Genomic DNA, 23,006 nt, shown 5'->3' on the forward strand with positions numbered 1-23,006 from the left:
TTCTTTTTTAATAAATGTGCAAAAATGTCAACAATTCTGTGTTTTTCTGTCAATATGGGGTGCTGTGTGTACAATAATGAGGAAAAAAAAATGAACTTAAATGATTTTAGCAAATGGCTGCAATATAACAAAGAGTGAAAAATTTAAGGGGGTCTGAATACATTCCGTACCCACTGTATATGTTGAGGGCATCAACACAATGGCCAATCACAGACATATATGTTGAGGGCGTCAAAACAATGGCCTATCAGAGACAAATATGTTGAGGGCATCAACACAATGGCCAATCAGAGACATATATGTTGAGGGCATCAACACAATGGCCAATCAGCTGTGTTTAAAAACCCATTCAACAGCGCTCAAAATGCTAGAGGGAAATGCTGGTATCATCACATTTTTAAATTTCAGTACCGACTTGGTACCGAAGTCAGTAGCCTACTTTTTGACTACTTTTGTTTTTTTCCCTCCATGACTCCTCAATGCAACACGTTTATCCTGGCAGTGTGAACAAGACAGTGTGTGTGTGTGTGTGTCAGTCAGTCAACCTCGAGATCACAGTCACACACTGTAAGCGAAAGCAGACGCTCTGACAGACAATGTCAAATGCATTCTATTTTGAGTTCTCCTTTAAGACTTTGTGGAATGGAATAACATTGATTATTCCAAAATGGTTAATGGTCGCTCTCTCAATCAAACTGTGAACAATGTAAACACTCTTATCAGCCAAATGTATCAAACGAGGAATTACGGCAAGTTTCCGATAGAATCTGAATGGCTTTGGGTGGTTAAGAAGGCTCAAATTTTGGACCTCAAAACAACCGCTGGAACATCGAGGGTCACAACCCGGACAAATCAAACCTCCAGCAACATCTGTAAACAGACTTGAAAGAACCTGCAAGGGTTTTTAGTGGGATTTCCAGACATGTCGTAGTCTGTCGCAGATGCAAATATTCCCTCGCCTCTATCAGCTCTAGAGGCCGACTCACTCTGTCTCTTTCTACCGTCCTACCGTTTATTTTTGAATACCGAGGCCATGAGCGTCTCAGACAGCTCCGCAAATATTCCAAACACATATTGGACACATGCTCATACAGCCCCGTGCCAGTGTACACACCATGCGGCTCCTCACTATCTATCAACCCTGGCAGGAGCGCTACGGCTGCAGGCTGGGAGATTTACGATAATCAAAGCTCATCTGGGATGGGGAGGGCTACCGATGATGGAAGAGGAGTCCCTAGGGTGTCATATGGCTTCCAAGGCAGAAGCTAACACCATCCGTTTCCCTTCACAATATCTCAACTGCCTTCGGAGGGTGAATATGGATTTATTTTGTGGCAGTGATAATTATGTTAAGTGTTTGATTCCAAGTTATTTATTTTGACTTGTCACCCTGTTTCGGTTAAAAAATGCTACGTCCCATGACGCTTTGTGGGAATAACTTCCGTTAAACTGTAAACAACCAGTGAACGGCTCGCTTTATGAACGCAATAAGCTTTAAAAAAGAAAACTGGGCACAACGCGGTGACATTATTCTACTCACCTTTCAACTATTGAATATTAAAAGAAAACTTAAAAATGTAAAAGCATTAACAAATTACTTTCAACAGACCTTAAATTACCCTCCGTAGCAATGGCATGTTTAATATCACCCCAGACAGCAACCTAGTGTTGGCCCAGATCTGGTGCACGTGGATTCCACACGAACCAGATGTGGGCCGGATCTGGGCTGACACTATGTTGCTGTCTGGGACTGTAGTAATATATGTGTGTATTATGTAACATATGTTGCCTAAATAAAATAAAAAAATCATTACCTTTAACATTAAGTGAGAATATTTCAAAGTGACAGATTTACTTGATTCAGAAACAATCCAGTAAACACTGCTAATATAATTAGAACTGAAAGGGGGAGAGAATTACATTTTAAAGCATCCATATGAAAACAAACCTGGAAAGAGACACGAGGACTTGGGGAGAAAAACGTGAGATTCTTTGTGCATTCCAGTTAATTATTAATGGGATATATCATAAATTAAATCAGGAGAACAGACCACAAATATGAAATATATGTTGTCTTTTTTCATACCGTTACAGCGGAATTCAAAGGAAAAAATGAAATAATCAGGAGGAAAAGAACGCAGTGACTGAAAAGAGCTCTTGCCATAAATATTCTCGCAATACCCTGTCACATTAAAATACCAAACGTTACATTATTCTTTATAAGGAAATTTTACAGCTTATTCGGTCAAACTGACAGATAATGATTATAACCTTATAATCTGAAATGATTTGTTTTGCTCTTTTTGAGTGTAACTTTCCCAAACCGGAAGTGCCTCCCATAATTCAGAACGCAGTAGGCTTGTGAGAAAAAAGGTGAATACATTTTGCCAAATTAGTTGCTCTTAAAGGAGCACAGAGTCATTTTTTACTTATGAAATGTTTTACACATAGAAATGAAGATCACTTAGAAGAAATGTAATTAAAATTGTGTTCAACCACGTTAAATGAAACATCATATTAGTTATTAGACATATTATCACATCACATTGACATGCAACCGGCCAAGTTATTATGGCTGGCGGCCATGTTTCTGGAAGTATCTGAGTCTGATTGAAAGACATGTTAATACGTCCACCAGATAAGATGCACACCAATTTTCAACTTCGACTTTCAACAACTATTTCAACGCAAATTTGCACGTACACTCATAGTGATAATGAATCATATCATACCTACTTTTGTTTCAATAGATCAAAGTATTTTCGAGATACACTCTCCAATTTTGCATCCAATTTTTGGTCAACATCTGAAAGTTCACATCATCATAACTTTTTTGAACATAGATATTTTGTTTGGTCATTTCCGTGTGGCTTGGTCCAGTGATTATCTGAGCCAATTTTGGGAAGAATCTGAACAAATTTGAAGTAGTAGTGAAAAAAATAAAACCTAAACACAGCACATTGTCAACCATTGTATTGATTGAATGTGAAATTAGGGTTACACTTTATTTTGATGGTCCACTTTAGACATTCTACTAACTATAAATAACTTTTGCAACTACATGTCAACTAACTTTCATTAAAGTATAAGTAGACTATAATGGACTGTTAGTAGAGTGTTTGGCGTCCTTAGGGTTCTGGTTAGTAAAACAAGCTGACATGTAATTGCAAAGTTACTCTAGTCAGTAGGATGTCCGTTGGGGAGCATCAAAATAAAGTGTTACCGAAATTAGAATTGTTAGAATGTTTTCTAAAACAAAGGGTTCAAAAGTTATAACAGAGATTTTATTTTTTAACTGGTGGTGGCGCTATAGAGTTGGTCCTAGAGACCCCAAATTTGGTCAGGTTACTATTCAGGAAAGCCACAATCAGGGTGCCAAATTTCACAATTTTCCTATGTACGGTTCATAGGGGTGCCATATAATAAGAAAATAAGAAACCAGAAGATACAATAGTGGGCTACAGATGCTTGACCCCTTATATAAACAATAAAAATTATATGTAAAAAAAAAAAAAAAAAAAAAAGTGTGTAGGCAGTAATTGGTGAATGACCTTCATACTGTACATCCAGGCCAATAGGTGTCAGTTTAACATTTAAAACCACAGGTCCTATTGGGACGAATAAGAGCCAGCTAAACTTAAGCTAAAACTTAAAGGGAGTTTCAAAATTGCACTTTCAGGCCTCCAAAACGCCATTGTCATGTAAACGAATGGCCAAAATGCAGAAAAAGTTTTCCATTTAGTTGAAAACGGTATTGTGTAGACACCCCCTTATTTTCCTATGGAGCTATAGCTGCTCCAGCTGAAAGAGTTCAAGAAGAAAAAGGAAACCTACTAGTTCTTTAGATATCCATAACCCAGTGCATCATGGGATCTCATCTCAAGACCACTAGTGAAGCGTCATCCAGGACACAACCACAGCAACCTCTCAGTTTACATCTGATACTCATGGCAAAGATAGCAGGGTTTCCAGTTGATGCTTATTGAGTGTTCAAGATCCAATAGCCATTGAGGAACAAACTGGTTTGTGTATCTCTGAAAGGCCAAATGTTCACATGTTTAGTCTGATAGCGGGTTTCAGTGCCTGGTATGTTACAATAGATTTTTCCAGAGTAACTGGGAAGCAAATAATCCACAACGCAACAAAGCGCACCTCATGAATTTCCAGGCTGAGGATTTGAAGAATGCAAGGTTTCAGAGTTTCTCAGCTGGACCAGTGACCCCCATCACCCTCTTCCTATCCTGAACAGAGTGTGTACTTAGACGCTGTCCAAATGTTTAGTCTCATGTGCTTTATTCTACTGCCTTCCCTACAAATTGTTGCCAGTGCACATTTGAGACTTCGTTCAACACTCCTGTTTCCCCCTTCCTCCTGAAACCACTTTCTTCCTGAAAGCATTCCTCATGGAGTAGTAAAACAAATGACTTCAGGCCTTTCCTGCTGCCTCGCGTTTAGGCCTTATATGCAACCAAGCCAATTGAAAAGCATAGATGAACATGATTTATTTAGAATTTAAAGGGATAATTCACCAAAATGTCTGTTTTATCATCATTTACTCACCCTCAAGTTGTTCCAAACCTGTATTGGTTTCCTTAATCCATGAAACACAAAGTTAGGGAGAACATCCGTGTTGCTATTTTCCATTCAATGAAAGTGATTGGTGATTCATACTGCAGAAAAGTGCCATGCAAGTAGTTTATATGACTTTATGTGTGCAATGATACAAGTCTTCGGAAGCCATACGCTGTGAGGAACAAACCGCATGCAAGGAAATATGGACTTGGAACAAAACCAAGGTGAGTAAATTATTTCAATTTATGGGTGTACTGTACCTTTAAGAGTATAATTATATCACTTAAATTGTTTTACCATATTTTAATAAATAGTATAAATTAAATTTCTAATTTGCGATAGAGGTTACTATAAACATTATTGCACATTCTCTATGGAGCATGTCATAATAAATGTGCTAGCCGGTGTGCTAGCTCCGTAACTCATTCAGCATTAAAACAGACATTAATATGAGCTTATCTTGAGAAAAGTAGATCTTTTTGTTGACATATCAGTGTGTTTCCTGTCATATGAATATTGGAGTAATAAATGTCCTGCAGGCTTACTATCTCCACTATAAATGCCTATTCTGATTTAAAGCGAAAATAAAACTCACGCATGTGCAACTAGCAGAAGAATGTTTTCAATGCTGCTGGAGGACTAGCGTGGATTTAAAGGGACAGTTCACCCCAAAATGTAAATGATGTGATTATACTCACCCTCATGTTGTTCCAAACCTGTATGACTTTTTTTTTTTCATCAGTGGAACACAAAGTAGGATTTTTTGAAGAATTTCAACAGTTCACTGTAATGAATGTGTATGGGGACTCTAAAATAAAAAAATAAACAAAATTAAAGACTTATGCCCCTGGTTTAAGAATAAGTCTAGTCTCAGACTAAAATGCATGTTTGAGCTGTTTTAACTGAAAGTAGCTTGCACTTACATATCTTAAAATAATATGTCAGTCCCATTGTTTTGTCTCAAGATACACATCAGTCATGTTTTCTCTAAGGCACATTTATAAAAGCTATGTCCTAATTGAACTAAGGTCTAATCCTGGCTTATTCAAAGCCCTGTCTGTAAAACCAGGCTGTAATACAAATATTTGAAGAAAAATTATTTACTTAAAACCTTGACATCCGCTTTAGCTGTTTGTGGTATGTTCATAAAAGTTCATTAGAGTAGCAATGATCGATTTGTGAACAAATGATTCTGGATCTTTTCAGTGAACTAGTTCACAAAACTGAGAAAAAGGATTCCTTCACGAATAAAAATCAGTGATTTATGACTGTTCCCCACTCAAATCTATCGTATGACTTCAGAAGACTTAGAAAATAGCTCAAAAGTTGAATGGACCACTTTCATGATGCTATTCACCAGTTTTGAATGACATGAGGGTGAGTAAATTCAGAGGGTGAGTCCAAAAAGTTTTCATTTTTGGTTGAACTTCTCCTTTAATGTAGTCTGAATGTAACACCCGCAGTGTGTTTGGCTAGACTAAAATAATCAGTTCCAGGGAGATAAGCTTAGATTTTGGGGGATACTTTAGAAGACCATCAAATAACCCTGTCAGACAGTCTCTCAGAACCAGGGCTTTCATTTTTGGGATTGTATCAGGGTTGGCAGGGCCATCTGCACGCCTGGTTTCACACTTCCCTTACTTGTAGAACCAGCTATGCATGCTTCACACCGCCTGGCCAGACTTCACGCGACCGCCGCCACATTCAAAAGTTAAGCCCCTTCATCCCTCTAATACACTTTTATGAGATTTTTCTTGGCTTCAGGAGATGACTATAGATCATCTCCAAACCCAAACAACAAACATTACATGGGGAGACAGGCAGGCTTTATGTGGTGGAATGACTGGGCTAAAGTGACTGTCTCTACTAGAGCATTGCAACTTTTAACATGACGTATTATAAATGAACAAATCAAGGATCTACTGTCAAGCAAACCAAACAAAATGGAGGGAAAAATGTATAACTCTGCTTTGGTGTACTATGCATGGAAAGCATTTATGATGCATAACTCTTGAATGCACTCTTTCTTGAGTTTTTAGTAGACTTGTACAAATTGTTTTAGTCAACTTTGTTCAAATCAGTTGAGAATGATTCAATGACTCACTCATAAGACTCAAAAACACTCACTTTTGTCACCCCTGCAGACATAACATATTCTGTAGAAATAATTTCTTAATGAATCAGAATCAATGAATCTCTGAATCAGTGAATGAATCTGAACTAATATTTTTAGAGGATTCAAAAGATTTAAGTGGGATGAATCAAAACACACTCAAGCGCTCAGTTTTTGTTCAGTTCCTTGTTCCCTCAACAGAAAGCCAAAAAGATTTTGTCTTTTAGGATTTCTGCAGAAAATCTTCACAAATGAGCGCAGCTTTTATGAATTTTGAAGCCTAAATACAGTACAATCGCCAGAAATAAAAAGCTAAAGGTTATAAATAAACTACACCATGGTCGCATCTTCCAACAACTCTTTTGATCTTTATTTAAAATCTGCAAGTTAGAAAATGTTAGCAACCGCCTGTTTCAAGACAAATAAAAGCATTTAACCAAAAACCCATTAAAAATGCATTGATATGGCAGAAAAAGTCAGAGTAATATGCAGTGTTGTGGTAATGCAGTACAAGTAATGCGAGTTACATAAGATTATTTTTTTCAAGTAACTAGTAATGCATTACTTTTAAATTTACAACAAAATATCAGAGATACAGTTTCAAATAAGTGACTCAAGTTACTTTGTTTTCCTATTTATTGACTGACAGCTCCCCTGTCCCCATGTTGAGAGAAATCGTAAGTAAGTGCAGATACGTTGTTTGCGCAAGTGTGTAAACATGATGGTATTGTAGTTCTAGACTAAATGTGAGCAGGCATTTACTCATCTCACATGCACAAAACCAGATTCAGTATTGCTCAAAATGAATTAAAACAGTAGAATACAAACTCTACACAAACCTGCAATAATTAAATATCTTAACTCAAATATACTTTATGCATTTAATCTCACTTTATTAACCAATGTTTTTGATGCTGACTTTACATGATCCAATTCAACCATACAAAGAATAAGCAAAAATTACTTTGGTTAAACATCACATTTGTGTTTGTTGTTATTGTTGTTTTTATTGCTGAAGTGTGTTGAACTTTATTTTCCTGCATCTTATTCTTCTGTAGTCCAGAATGGCAGCCCAGCTGAAAGGTTTGTTTGAGATGCGCCCTCTACTGTTCAGGCGTGTATTTGTATCTATTTCAGCCTGAAACGTAATCATTTAAAGTCTTCCTGTAGTCAATAATTGTATCACTTAAAACTCTTCTTTGATCACCAAAATTACATATTTAAAAAAAAAAAATTCCTTGAAAAAAAAAGTCTTCATGCCTTAAAGAGATAGTTCACTTTGAAATTATTTTTTGATATGTTTTAGCTTACCTCAAGGGCATCCAAGATGTAGGTGTCTTTGTTTCCGCAGTAGTTTCAATTTTGATATTTTTTGGTCAAACCGTTCTTGTCTGTCAGTCATATAATGCAGGTCGATGGTCACTGGCTCAAAACACAAGCACAGAGTCCAAATTAAAACAATTCCCCATCGTCCAAATGAAACAATTCCCCATCGTAAGTACACATTGATGGCCTAAGACACGAAACGAGCGGTTTGTGTGAGAAAACGAACAGTATTTATATCGTTGTTATCTCTTGAACACAGCACACGTCCAAATGATCTGACGGCGCGGGCGGGTATAGATATATACATAGATGTCGCCTTGGCTACGGTTTCGTTCCAATGAACTGCAGTAGCGAAGGCGACATCTAGTGTATATACATCTATACCCGCCAGCGGGCGGGTATAGATATATACACTAGATGTCGCTTGGCTACGGTTTCGTTCCAATGAACTGCAGTAGCCAAGGCGACATCTATGTATATATCTATACCCGCCCGCGCCGTCAGATCATTTGGACGCGTGCTGTTTTCAAGAGATAACAACGATATAAATACTGTTCGTTTTCTCACACAAACCGCTCGTTTCGTGTCTTAGGCCATCAATGTGTACTTATGATGGGGAATTGTTTCATTTGGACGATGGGGAATTGTTTTAATTTGGACTCTGTGCTTGTGTTTTGAGACAGTGACCATAGACCTGCATTATATGACTGACAGACAAGAACGGTTTGACCTAAAAATATCAAAATTGAAACTACTGCGGAAACAAAGACACCTACATCTTGGATGCCCTTGAGGTAAGCTAAAACATATCAAAAATTAATTTCAAAGTGAACTATCCCTTTAAAATAGCTTAAATGTAACTCTACACCCTTACCTCGTTTAGTATACGCGGTTCTATGAATATGTAAATTAATCCCGCCTCCACTCACTCACTCCAGCTCAGAGATCCACTCGTTGACCTGATTGGTTACAAGGTAGTTTGTTAGGTCAGAAACACCAGCGATTTCAAACCGCGTTTTTGAGACGGTCTTTAGATCACTGCAGTTTTAAAGAGAAAATGGTTTGTCTTAAAGCATATTAAAAACACCACATAGACATATAAACAACATTAAAAGCATGATTTTCACCACAGGGGGCCTATTGAACTTTTCTTTCTTATTAAAAAACAAACAAACACCCAGCCCAGGTGAGAAAAAGTAACGCAAAAGTAACCGTACATTACTTTAAATAAAAAGTAACCAAGTAACACAATTAGTTACTTTTTCAGGGAGTAGTGCAATATTGTAACATTACTTTTCAAAGTAATTTTCCCCAACACTGTTAATATGCTATTCTGAATTCAGCCCTAGTCCAAAACCAATCACAAATGTATGTATGCACTAAACAAGGAAAAATGTCTATTTCACATTTTTAGAGGCCTCTAAAAACAAATTGCACACTGGTAAAATATCTACTGCAATATAATGCAATAAAATTGCTTCTAAAGCAATTTTGAACTTCTACTTCAATTGTAACAATTTTAGCAATTTTAACTTCTAAAATTGCTTAATCAAAATACATGGATTCTGTAAAATGCTTTCATTGCTGATGCTAAGGCCATGCTAACAAGCCAAACCTTGGCTGAATTATCAAAAGTTTACACAAGCCCCTTCTGGCACCACACTGACCTCTAGTGGCTGCAATGGGAAGTGCACTCAGTGTGGTTCAGTGAAAAGGTGTGTTTTGGATTCCTTAACATGTCCATTTGAAATCCTTGAGTACAATGACTACAATTAAAGGATCAGTGTATGAGATCAAAGAAGCTGGGTTGTTCTAATACAAGCTCCTATCAGTCTTACTAGCCAAAACAAAGGAACATGCTTTATTTGGGCTGGAAGTAAATCACAGTTCGTGGCTGATTAATCAAGGACTGACCCTGAGCTAGTCGTCTCATAATACAGGAGTTAGTTTTAATGGTACAATGGATTTTAAATTAGATCGGTGGTATACATCGGACTAGGAGGACAGCTGGCTTTCTGTGGGCCTGCAATCTCCTGTGCTGACCTTGTCTGAGGACTCACCGCTAATACTAGGAAAACAGAAGCTAATCTCTTACACCAACACATGTGGCTTCCAGCTCAACGCATTTATCATCGTAATAATAGGCTTTCATGAGGACCTAGCATGCTAACAGCACCCTGAACTAGCTCGGCCTCATAAATGAAGTACTATTGCAGACCAAAAAAGACCGTTAAAGATATGAAAGAAGGTGGTTGTTCGCAATCACATGATTCCTCCATTTATTTATCTTTGTCAATGAACTATATATGTTCCAGATTCAACTGACAAGAGAACTAAAATTACAAGAATAAAAAGCAAACACAATGTCCTTCAGCTCATGGAGTCCAATACTGGCCATGTTTCAAAAACATATTTGTTTGGTCAAATATTCCTCAGGTTCAGTAAAGGGATAACGTGAAACCCATCTGACCAAAGTAATGAAGGCGGCATAAATTCTGGAGCAATTGGTGAGTCCTATGTTTCCCACGATTCCTTGCACCAGAATGTGCAAGGTAAACAGGATTCATCCTGAAACTTGCGGTTGATGTATTTGACAGAGTCATTGACACATTAAGGCCTTGTTCGCACTACATACAAATTTGATTCAGATACACACAAACAGAAAAAAAGGGAGGGAGGGGGTGCAATAGTTAAAGTGAATTAAATAATGCAATACCGACAAAAGTACCACTGAACTTGTACAACATATTTCTTGTAGGAATGTAAAATTCTGATGGACAAGCAGTGAATTTATTTTATGGTTGATTATTATGGAGAGCTTTATTTTATAACGTAAAGGCCAGACTGACCCTCAAGACCTGTCATAAAGCCTGGCTACACTCGACACATGCAAAGACCAGGAATTCACCTTTTAACCGGGTCTGTCTCAATGTTCCACTGATGAAATCAGAGAGCGAACAGCAGATGGCTGCACTCGTGAAAGCAAAGAGAAAGAAATCTTTCCATCTTAACCATGAGGTCACCAGTGACATTTGAGTTTGCTTTAGATTGAGACACTGGCCAGAGGGACACCTTGCAGTGACTATAATTTAATGCCAGTGTGTGTTCCCTCTGTTCTGTCTCTCTATAAAGGCCTTTGATGGGTCTGGAAACAGCTTGTTGGTACAGCTGGGCATTTTTTTGCAGGCATCTTTCACTCAAATATTTAAGCATCCTATCTTGGTATATCATGCGAAGACTGTCCAATGTCTGTCTGTAAAAGGCTGGAAAAAAATCTAACTTCCCATTCTAACCTCTTAAAGGCACAGTACATCCAAAAATATAAAATAGTTTCACCAATTACTCACCCTCGTGTCATTCCGAACCTGAATGACTTTGTTTTCAATGGAAAACAAATAAGATATTTAGCAGAAAGTTCACGTTGCCCTTTTCCTTAATGAAAGTGAATGGTGACCTTTTGGTGTCAAGCTCCAAAAATGAAAAAAAAAAGCATAAGGTAGTTGATCGCACAACTTATGAATAATATTCCAAAACTTCTGAAGCCATATGATAGGTTTACATAAAGAAAAGATCAGTCTTCAGATTGTAAAATAAGTAATCAATTTCATTAAAAAAAGGATGTTACCATGTCTTGAACATTGGGGGGACCAAAGGTTTTGTTTTGAGGGTAGAAGGAGCAGCAGAATGTTTGGAGGGTTTTGGAGTAGAAGAAGCAGCAGGATCTTTGGAGGGTTTTGGAGTAGAAGCAGCAGCAGCAGGATGTTAGGAGGGTTTTTGAGTGGATGGAGCATTAGGAGGACTGGATAGTTCTGGAGTACAAGCAGCAGCGGGATGTTTGGAGGGTTTTGGAGCAAAGAAGCAGCTGGAGGTTTGGAGGGTTTTGGAGAAGGAGCAGCGGGAGGTTTGGAGGGTTTTGGAGAAGGAGCAGTGGGAGGTTTAGAGGGTTTCGGAGTAGAAGGAGCAGCAGAATGTTTGGAGGGTTTTTGAGTAGAAGGAGCAGCGGGAGGTTTGGAGGGTTCTGGAGTAGAATGAGCAGCAGGACGTTTGGAATAATAGCATGTGTTCAATTGGAAACAGTGTAATTGCATTAAAAAAAGTTGAGTAGTTTGCATCACTGGATATTACTGTCTTTTGCTGTCAAATATTATATAATTAATTGTCAAATATTACTTAAATTAGCTACTTACAACACACTCTTTCACCACTTAAAGTGCCGCGTTGGAATTCGCACACTCTTCTGTGAACAGTAAGGCCTGCCTCCTTTGATCTGATTAGCCATCACAATCATTTTGACATTGACAAGCGCTGTTAGACCACTAGCAGCCTAAAAATGCAACTTTTAAAACTTCTTGTAGCAATATCAAGAATATAAAATATTGTTTAGTGTGGTCATTTCTAATTATTGGGGGGAACTTCCTTCCCTCAATGTCTGCATTCAAATGTTTAATTGATCGAAAGCCCTTATATTTATGTTATGAAAGTGATTAGCAAAGCTGGTGAGATACAAACTTGTATTTTCTCTGAAATGCTGAAGATGAAGTACAGTCTGAAACCATTTAGTGTCTGGAAGACATTAGCGTTGAGAAAACTTAAACAAAATTTCCAAAATCAACTGTTTTGAAAGTGTACCCGGCTTCAACGCCGATTTTAACTGATCCAGCAGAAATCTGTTGATGTAAGCCCTGTGGAAGTTGTTCCCTGCCGTATGATATGTTAACCACATTTGGACTCTTTCTCGGTCTCTCATCCACTTTTTCTAAGCCAACAATAACGGGTGACTCTGATTGAGTCAGCAAAGCGTTAATGTGTTTCCTCTACAGTCCTTCAATGTTCCAACCATTTATGTGTGTGTACAATTCCAGTCTGAACATTATAATGAGGTAAAAATCACCACAAAATAATCAACATTATATCATCCCCAACAACATTCAATCAAAACTAACTTTATGAGTTGTGAAGGAGCCATTCACACTAAAGACGATAATGGGAACATTATTACATGGTTACAAAATAATAACCTAAAAATTACCATTAGGGAACATTCTGTATAAGATATTTTTTGGTTATTTAAAAATAACCTCCTTGCAACGTTCTGGGAACATTATTTTATGGTTGCAAAGAATAAAACCTAAAAAGAATGTTCCAGAACATTACAATTTAGTTCCCCCCAAAAAAATAATCAAACAGGAACCAAATACATATAATTAGGGGAACGTTCTGTGTTTGCTGGGACATAACTTAAAAGTTTTAATCGTCATTCTAATTCAATGAGTTGAATAGGGAAGTCCACACCACAACTATAATGATAACAACACAGAGGAACAATAACGCTGAATCACTTTCAGAAAGATTTTTTTCCAGCTGATGAATGATAAAAACATTGACAGCCATTTAGCATTTAAAGCATCAGACGACAAATTGCAAACGTACTCATGATAAACAAAATTGTCCATTGGTGTGAACGCTAATATAGTTATCATTCTAGGTGTGAATGGCTCTTAAGTGTGACTTGTAGTAATATAAAGCTAATGATCAATATAGATGAAAGCCGTCTCATATAGCACGCTAAGGACTTGGTAGGTAAATTAGCATTGCGCTGACAACTACTCAGAACACCCTAAAATCCAGCCAGAACACACTAGCAACCACTAAGAAATACACTAACAACCATCTAACCAGGTCCAAGAATCCACACGGAATGCAGAAGCAACCAAATAGCAATGCGCTAACAACTACCAACATAGAACATGTTATTAAATCACACAGCAATGCAATGGCAACTACACAGCAACACTCTAAAACAGCTTAGAAAGCGCCCAAAACGCCACAGGAAAATAGCAACATGCTAACAACCAACAAAAACATTTCAGCAATTGCACAGCAATGTCCTCACAGCCACCAGAACATCCTAGTTATTTGTGGTAGTGAGTTTTTGTAAAGGAAAGGAAAGCACCACAAAGAAATGAGTTAGTCCAGATCTTATGAAAAAGTATTTGTCTAAAGGGCCAATTCTCCTGAAGGGCCAATGTCCTGCAGAGTTTAGCTCCAACTTGCCTCAACACGCATCTGGAAATTTCTAGTATTCCTGACAAGGCCTTGATAAGCTGGTTCGTGTGTGTTTAATTGGGGTTGGAGCTAAACATTGCAGGACAGTGGCTCTCCAGGAGCAGGATCTGGTCAAAAGTCTACATAGCTAAAACAAACAGTTTGTATAGAAGCAGGCCACCTGCTGGAAAATCCAGTTCAAGCACCCATGTTCCAAAACTTGACCACTCTGAACTTCTCAGACATTCTGAAGAAGCCAGGGCTTTCTACAACACATAACCCAGATGTCTGAAAAACATTTATTCATCGTCAAAGAAAACACACTCTTAACGTGGAGAAAAGAACAGAAAACACATTAATGTTCAAGACATTTTAATGTAGTTTCATTAAACTGTGAAGTAAATTCTGACAGAAGTACATCTGATTTGTGAATAACCACCATTGAGTGTCCATAAACTCTAAGCTCAAAATATCCACTAGAGGGCACCACAATATTTCCTCTAGGTCTAAAAGTCTAAACTAAGTCATTGCAGAGTAAAACAAGGCTTGTAATAAATGAGAGTAAGAACACATGAAGAAGACTTCCTGAGGTGAACTTTACTCATATAGAGCATTTCTGAGCAAATTCTTCACTTCTCTTTCTTAGCAGCGATTCTTCTAGAGCGGCGGAGGCCAACAACATCAGCCTCCGGGATCTTTGAGCCAGTGGTGGTTTTGGAGGGTTTTGAGGCAGTCTGTGCCTTTAGGGTGGCACGAGGTTTGGAGGGTTTTGGAGCAGAAGGAGGAGCGGGATGTTTGAAGGTTTTTAGAGCAGAAGAAGCAGCAGGATGTTTAGAGGGTTCTGGAGCAGAAGCAGCAGCAGGAGGTTTGGAGGGTTTTGGAGCAGTGGGATTTTTGGAGGGTTTTGGAGCAGAAGCAGCAGCAGGAGGTTTGGAGGGTTTTGGAGCAGTGGGATTTTTGGAGGGTTTTGGAGCAGAAGCAGCAGCAGGAGGTTTGGTGGGTTTTGGAGCAGAAGCTGCAGCAGGAGGTTTGGTGGGTTTTGGAGCAGAAGGAGCAGTGGGATTTTTGGAGGGTTTTGGAGCAGAAGGAGCAGAGGGATTTTTGGAAGGTTTTGGAGTAGAAGAAGCAGCAGGATGTTCGGAGAATTTTGGAGTAGAAGGAGCAGTGGGATTTTTGGAAGGTTTTGGAGTAGAAGCTGCAAAAGGAGATTTGGAGGGTTTTGGAGTAGGAGCAGCAGATTGTTTGGAGGGTTCTGGAGTAGAAGGAGTAGCAGGATCTTTGGCGGGTTTTGGAGTAGAAGGAGCAGCGGGATGTTTGGAGGGTTCTGGAGTAGAAGCAGCAGCAGGATCTTTGGAGAGTTTTGGAGTAGAAGGAGCAGCGGGATGTTTGGAGAGTTTTGGAGTAGAAGGAGCAGCGGGATGTTTGGAGGGTTTTGGAGTAGAAGGAGCAGCAGGATGTTTGGAGGGTTTTGGAGTAGAAGGAGCAGCAGGATGTTTGGAGGGTTTTGGAGTAGAAGGAGCAGCAGGATCTTTGGAGAGTTTTGGAGTAGAAGGAGCAGCAGGATGTTTGGAGGGTATTGGAGTAGAAGGAGCAGCAGGATGTTTGGAGGGTATTGGAGTAGAAGGAGCAGCAGGATCTTTGGAGAGTTTTGGAGTAGAAGGAGCAGCAGGATCTTTGGAGAGTTTTGGAGTAGAAGGAGCAGCAGGCTGTTTGGAGAGTTTTTGGACTGCAGGGGTTTTCAGGGGTTTAGGGGCAGAAGGGGCAGCGGAGGCTTTAGGGCCTCTGTGGACTTTTTGCCGTGGTTTAGTTGACTGAAGTGCCTCCTATGCGAGCCAAAAGTATTTGTCATTGACTATAAATTTGTAGCTACAGATTAAGGCCCGGTCACACCAAGAACGATAAAGTTTATTATAAGCGTGCTCCAGATTTGTTGTCTGCAGCTTTCAATGCTTGAGCTCTTTTAAAGTCAGGTGGATTCTGATTTGCTGCCAATGTTTTTATTGTTAAAAAAATAGTTCTGAAAGTGATTCAATTATATTGTTCCTCTGTGTCGTTATCGTTAAATCTTGTGAGTTGTCTTGACTATTCTCATAGAATTAGTACGATTACTAAAGCTTTATAGTTATCATTATAGTTATTGCCCTTGGTGTAAACGGTCCTTAGAGAGTTTACCCTCAAATGAAAATTAAGTCATAATGTACTTGTTCTAATGCCATATGCCCTTCTTTCTTTTATGAACAAAAGAAGAAGAAAATAATTATGTTCCGCTCACGCTCATTCATATAATGGCAGTGAATGGCGACCAGCGTCAAGCTTTTTTTAAAAAGAGGCAAAAGTATCACAAAATGATCCCATGCGACACATGTTGTATATTCATGTAAGTGTTCTGGGGGTATAATAATAATAATAATTATAATAATAATAATAATTCATTACATTTATATAGCGCTTTTCTCTGCACTCAAAGCACTTTTAAATGGAAGGGGGAATCTCCTCAACCACCATAAGTATACGATAGAGTTTGGAAAAAAACATACCAAAATTTTATGTATTATTTAACAAAATTCCTGACCTTGACTGTTGGGTCTTCTGTTCTCGACTGTGCATTCATGAGACTCCATTAGTGTCACAGTTCACTCAGACTCGCACAGAAAAACACACAAGTTGTGAGAAATCAAGATTAACAAAAACGAGACATGAAATACAATCCAGGAACCCTTCTTCTCTGAGGTGAACATATCAGTTGTGTTTGTCGTAACAAGACGTTATCTGCGTTTACATCACGCAACGGAGTTCCAGTCCGGTGATATTGGATTCAGTGAAGAAAGTACACAGATTTCTAGGCATTGTATTTCATGTTGCGTTTCTCACAAATTGTGTGCTTTTTCAGGGCGACACATTAGAACATCACCAGTGTCAGTAAATGATGACTTAATTTTAATTTTAGAGTGAACAATCCCTTTAAGTCTTATTTTGTTTGAATGTCTGCAAAGTGCTAATAGTATCAATAACAAATATTGGTTAAAAGTGATCCACTAACCTCTTTACCGGACATCTTGGATTCCAGTGCAGATATTTCTGATGTAAGCGCATGTACATTTACCTTCGCGGAAAAAAGGATCATCTCTAGTGCTTTTTTTAACACTTTAAACCTACTAATTTCAAACAATGAGGACATGCTCTTGCTAGCAATCACCTTGATTTGGTTGATGTTCTCCTTGTCCTTCTCAATGTCCTTCGTGAGTTGCTCCACCTTTTCCCTACAAATAAAATAAACGTAAATCTAAAATGCTGCTAATCTGCTTTAGCTTGTTGAGGAGAAGTGTAGAATTGATAAATTAGCAATTGAGCTAACAGTTTCCTGGTGGACAATATAAAACTGGAAAGAACATCCCATAGACATACACTGACTGAACGAGACAAGAAGGGTTTGGGGTGGGCAACGTTCTTAAAACCATCCAAAACATGTTAGCAAGCGCATGCCAATATCCTAGCATCATGCTAACGAGTTTTGCATAAGTACCATTCGAAAATGTCAAAACCACTGTGTACAAGTTGTTGGGTTAATACCTCACTACTTGTGCTTTTTCCACCACCGTCTTGAGTATGCTGACCTCTGTCTTCTCCTCAGCAGTAGTACAATGCACATCAGCAACCTTCAGTTTAGCAATAAGAGCTTTAAAATCAAGCCCTTCCAGCTGACTAGAGCTGTGGTGCCTCTTAAGTATTTCCATGGAAATTTGCTGTATCCGTTCGCACGACGGCACCTGAAACACCAGAACCACAAGTATTGAGATCAGACAGGTGTTTCATAGGTATCACATTATTAAAATGGCACGTTTGAAGAGAAAAATGCATGGCAAATGTATCAGAGACCTTAGAGAGCTCTGTTTGTATTTTGTCACGCGCAGCAAGGGCCATGTCCCGCATTTGTTTCGTGCTCTTCAGAGACTTCTGCATGTCGCTTAACTCTTGCTGTAAACAATATCGTTCTCTTGGTTCAATTCAATTCTTGAAAAAGAAAATCTTATGATGATAATATTCAGATGATCAGTACAAGCATAAATGGGAAAAATAAGAGAGGATGTTCAAAATATCATAATACCATACTACTAATTTATGCAGTATGCATTCACAGTATGCAACATTTCTATGTTCAAAGAATACCAGGTGACAAATTATATTTGCAAAAAAGTGCACATGCAAATTAATAAGTAACATATAAACTTTAATTTTTGACAAAAACATTGGATTAAACATAGTAAATAACCATATTTTCTTTCTGATTACAACATGACACCACTCGCTACAGTTGGAATGGTTTAGCATTGCATAACGTGTATTGTTTTTAAATAGTAGGCCGTTTTTAGTGTGCGCTAATTTTTCTTTTTTTTAAATATGCATTCATTAACCTGCGCCTGTTGAACTTGCTTTTTCAATTTGGTTTGATAGATAAACTCCAGGTCTGTGTCTGTCCACTGGTATCCCTGCATTCCCTGGATGAAGGTTTCAGGGTCTGCATTCCCAGTTATTGCTGTATATCCATAAAAGAGAATGTTAAAGCAATAATATGATACTCAACAAGAACCAGTGCATATATGTCGTGTGATATCAATACTTACAAATTTAGAAACCGAGAGATAAGTGAATTTGATTTCTTATGCCAGTGATCAAATGAAATCACCTGATGCAGCTGTAGAACTAGACCTCCTGATGGACATCCTCTCATCTTTAACTTTGGGCTGCTGGAGAACATCATTTGAGCCATTGCAAGAAATGCGTTTAGTTGTTTCCTTGGAAAGAATGAACTAATTATGAAATGTTATTATCTTAAAAATGTGAAAATTCTAAAACAATAATAAAATGCATAGTTTTATCGCAAGCTAAAATAATAACGTAAGTATTTTTAATGTCAAGTAAAATCTAAAGATAAAGCCAAAATGCTAGCTTTTACTTCATAATTATTAATATGAATGTTATCATTCTATTTTTTACCTCAACAATATTATTCACACATTATTAAATATATTGTTTTAATAATCATTCAACTTGTCTCATTCTCATGTGATAAATGTGTATCTTTATTAAACTAGACAAAAAATTTTTTTTAAAAATCCACTCAAAAAAAATAAACAATGTAAAAAAAAAAGAAAAATAATCTAGGCTACTATTAATCTTTGAAATTTATAACAATATTTCCGATGGCCAAGAAAGCTCAATGCACTGCAACTGAAGAAAACACATGCAAATAGAAAAACACCAGCAAATTAAGAAAAAACATCTTTATGTGCTGCAAATCCTCACAACACAACCAAATACAGGAACAAGCTGCAAATCCTCACAACGCAACATAATACAGAAACGTGCTGCAAATACTCACAACCAAATACAGAAACGAGCTGCAAATACTCAAAACTGTCTGTATTTGGTTGTGTTGTGAGTATTTGCAGCATGTTTCTGTATTTGGTTGCGTTGTGAGTATTTGCAGCATGTTTCTGTATTTGGTTGTGTTGTGAGTATTTGCAGCATGTTTCTGTATTTGGTTGCGTTGTGAGTATTTGCAGCGTGTTTCTGTATTTGGTTGTGTTGTGTTGTGTGCATTTCTGTATTTGGTTGTGTTGTGTGCATTTCTGTATTTGGTTGTGTTGTGTGCATTTCTGTATTTGGTTGTGTTGTGTGCATTTCTGTATTTGGTTGCGTTGTGAGTATTTCTGTATTTGGTTGTGTTGTGTGCATTTCTGTATTTGGTTGCGTTGTGAGTATTTCTGTATTTGATTGCGTTGTGAGTATTTGCAGTGCGTTTCTGTATTTGGTTGCGCTGAGTATTTGCAGCGCGTTTCTGTATTAGGTTGCGTTGTGAGCGTTGTAGTGCGTTTCTGTATTTAGTTGCGTTGTTAGTATGTTAAGCACATTTCTGTATTTTGTTGTGTTGTGAGTATTTGCAGCGCATTTCTGTATTATGTTGTGTTGTGAGTATTTGCAGTGCGTTTCTGTATTTGGTTGCGTTGAGTATTTGCAGCGCGTTTCTGTATTAGGTTGCGTTGTGACTATTTGCATCGCGTTTCTGTATTATGTTGCGTTGAGAGTATTTGTAGCACGTTTCTGTATTTGGTTGCGTTGGGAGTATTTCTGTATTTGGTTGCGTTGGGAGTATTTGCAGTGCGTTTCTGTATTTGGTCGCGTTGTATATGCAGCGCGTTTCTGTATTTGGTTGCGTTTTGAGTATTTCTGTATTTGGTTGCGTTGTGACTATTTGTAGCGTGTTTCTGTATTTGGTTGCGTTGTATATGCAGCGCGTTTCTGTATTTGGTTGCGTTGTGAGTTAGTGTGTTTCTGTATTTGGTTGCATTGCGAGTATTTGCAGCATGTTTCTGTATTTGGTTGCGTTGAGTATTTGCAGCACGTTTCTGTATTTTTTGCGTTGCGAGTATTTGTAGCGCGTTCCTGTATTTGGTTGCGTTGTGAGTATGTGCAGGACATTTCTGTATTTTGTTGTGTTGTGAGTATTTGCAGCGCATTTCTGTATGTTGCGTTGTGAGTATTTGCAGCGTGTTTCCATATTTGGTTGCATTGTGAGTATGTTAAGCACATTTCTGTATTTTGTTGTGTTTTGAGTATTTGCAGCGTATTTCTGTATTATGTTGCGTTAGTATTTGCAGTGCGTTTCTGTATTTGGTTGCGTTGTGAGTATTTGCAGCACGTTTCTGTATTATGTTGCGTTGTGAGTATTTGTAGCACGTTTCTGTATTATGTTGCGTTGTGAGTATGTTAAGCACATTTCTGTATTTTGTTGTGTTTTGAGTACTTGCAGCGTATTTCTGTATTATGTTGCGTTAGTATTTGCAGTGCGTTTCTGTATTTGGTTGCGTTGTGAGTATTTGCAGCACGTTTCTGTATTGCGAGTATTTACAGCACCTTTATGTATTTAGTTGCGTTGTGAGTATTTCTGTATTTGGTTGTGTTTTGAGTATTTGGAGCACACGTGTTGTCAAACTGATAAAGATGTTTTCTTAATTTGCTAGTATTTCTTCTATTTGCATGTTTTTTTTGTTTGTTTTTTCAGTTGCAGAGCACTCTCGGCCACCGTAAATATGACATTGTTTTTATTTTATTTATAATTATACACATTCAGAAATATTAAGAATAAGAATACATATAAAACACATCATGGTTTTATTGTTGCAGTGTCATGGTCATTTAATCATTACGTCAAAAACCATACAAAATAATAATTAAAAAAAATGTGTTCAGTCTATCAGTCCTATCAGTATATTTCCAATATTTGCTAATGCATCAAGAAGTTGGAAACAGAGGTGAGGACAGGCCAAAAGGGTAATATGGCTAAACGAAAAGTAAATGTCTACATCACGTAGCAATCGCATTTTTAACACCTGTATTTGTAAACATAGCCGACTGATAAATACCTCCGTTGTGTATGCATGTTTGTTTGATTGTTTACCTGGCCACATGGCTCTTTTTCTGATGTTGGAGAATCATCTGGTTTGCTGGGATGCCGGTGTGTTGTGACTCTTTCAATTTTGGATGGAGGTGTCCTCTCTAACTGTCGCCCGGCAGGTACACTGTTTGGATGTCCATCGAGTATTGATCGCACTAGTGAAGGCGAATCATCCGAATGATTTTGGTACGGATTTTTGGTACGTTTCCATTTGCCTCTCCTCGAGCTCATATTAGCTGCCCCGGGTTTTATTATTTTTTTTAACTTGCTAAAAAGTTGCTGGGTTTGGTTTAAGGACAATGCAACAAGCTCTCAAACTGCAGTTCGGGGAGAAAGAAGCAAAGTTACTCCATGTGCTGATCCATGGAATGGCATTTGACGGCCACTAGACAGCAGCACAAGCTACTTGTAGCGCTCATTGTTATCAAGCAGTTTAACTCATCATGACAGATAGCTTTTTAGCTGATTTTCGCTAGTAAATATTACTTTTCTTTTCTATACCATATATACTAGCGTCACTGTTCAAAAAATAAATGTTTATCTTTACGCAAGGCCTCTTCAGCTCTGCTGCAATGAATTAATCGGCAGAGGGCGCCAAAAGCTGTGATGACTGGCCACGTTGTATCCTCCAAAATATTTGGTATATTTATGTGTAGATGTCGTTTCGTTCAGAATATCAACCCAAGTGGTATTTATTAAATATTAAAAACATTAAAGATATTTAACAAATATGTATCCATATTTTGTTCTCTAATGCAATGACATTTAGTGTGGCATCTCTAGGCCTGGTTTCACAGACAGGGATTAGATTAGGATATTTAAGTAGCTTTTTAAAATGTGCCTTAAAAAATCCATCACTGATGTCAATCTTAAGACAAAACAATAGCACTGGCATATTTTAAGATGTGTAAGTGCAATTGCTTTCATTTAAAACAGCTCAAACATGCACTAGTCTGAGACTAGACTATTAGTGTTGCTGACTGTGTCAGAATCGTCTGTAGTCAGAATACTAAGCAAATTGGTAAGTATCTTAAAGTATTTAGTAGCTATAAGTGAAAGGTTTGGTGTCAGAGCAGAGACAATTTCTATTCAGAAATAAATGTAAAGCATCATTATAACTTTATTGAAGACAGTGGAACAACTTGTTAATAAAAAACAAAGCACAAAACAATGAATGTACAATATGTTATAGTATTGTACAGGATGTGTTTAAGCAATGCTACAATAAAATACAATAAAAAACAGCGACAATCTTGCCACTCAAACAAACAGATTGTGAATGTTTAGTGCTGCAGCTTTAATATCTATACAAACTTCTCAAAACAATTACAATATTAAGCTATTTATCTTATAGTTTAGTACTGCTCACTGACTTGTAAAGTGAAAAGATAGGTGTCTCTTTCGATGCTGAAGGGAGTGCATCAAGAACTGATGGCTCCTAAATATCATCCAATCAGTTCCTGATGCAGTATCACCAACATCAGAAAGTTCTCT

The 23,006-nt window shown here is 37.8% G+C and overlaps 1 protein-coding gene across 1 annotated transcript; it reads right to left on the reverse strand.

Moving 5' to 3' along the window:
• Window positions 1–14,413: 14,413 nt before the first annotated feature.
• Window positions 14,414–21,895, reverse strand: LOC311294914 (uncharacterized protein). Its single transcript, XM_084416000.1, has 8 exons — window positions 21,516–21,895; window positions 18,741–18,849; window positions 18,469–18,590; window positions 17,933–18,031; window positions 17,627–17,823; window positions 17,253–17,316; window positions 17,097–17,159; window positions 14,414–15,879 (listed from the first exon to the last, which is right to left on the reverse strand). The coding sequence occupies exons 1-8, from the start codon at window positions 21,741–21,743 to the stop codon at window positions 14,686–14,688; spliced, it is 2,076 nt and encodes a 691-aa protein (XP_084272126.1). The 5' UTR covers window positions 21,744–21,895; the 3' UTR covers window positions 14,414–14,685.
• Between the last annotated feature and the right edge of the window lie 1,111 nt (window positions 21,896–23,006).

This window comes from Rutilus rutilus (genome assembly GCF_951802725.1).
Source record: "Rutilus rutilus genome assembly, chromosome: 8".
Classification (NCBI taxonomy): Eukaryota; Metazoa; Chordata; class Actinopteri; order Cypriniformes; family Leuciscidae; genus Rutilus; species Rutilus rutilus.

What these genes read in the sequence shown, in the direction of transcription:
- LOC311294914 (XM_084416000.1), bottom strand. Translation starts at nt 21,743, where the DNA reads ATGAGCTCGAGGAGAGGCAAATGGAAACGTACCAAAAATCCGTACCAA. An exon ending in AAAAAGAGCCATGTGGCCAG is followed by an intron (nt 18,850 to 21,515) that starts GTAAACAATCAA and finishes ATTCTTTCCAAG; the next exon opens with GAAACAACTAAACGCATTTC. An exon ending in AGAACATCAACCAAATCAAG is followed by an intron (nt 17,160 to 17,252) that starts GTGATTGCTAGC and finishes TTTTCCGCGAAG; the next exon opens with GTAAATGTACATGCGCTTAC.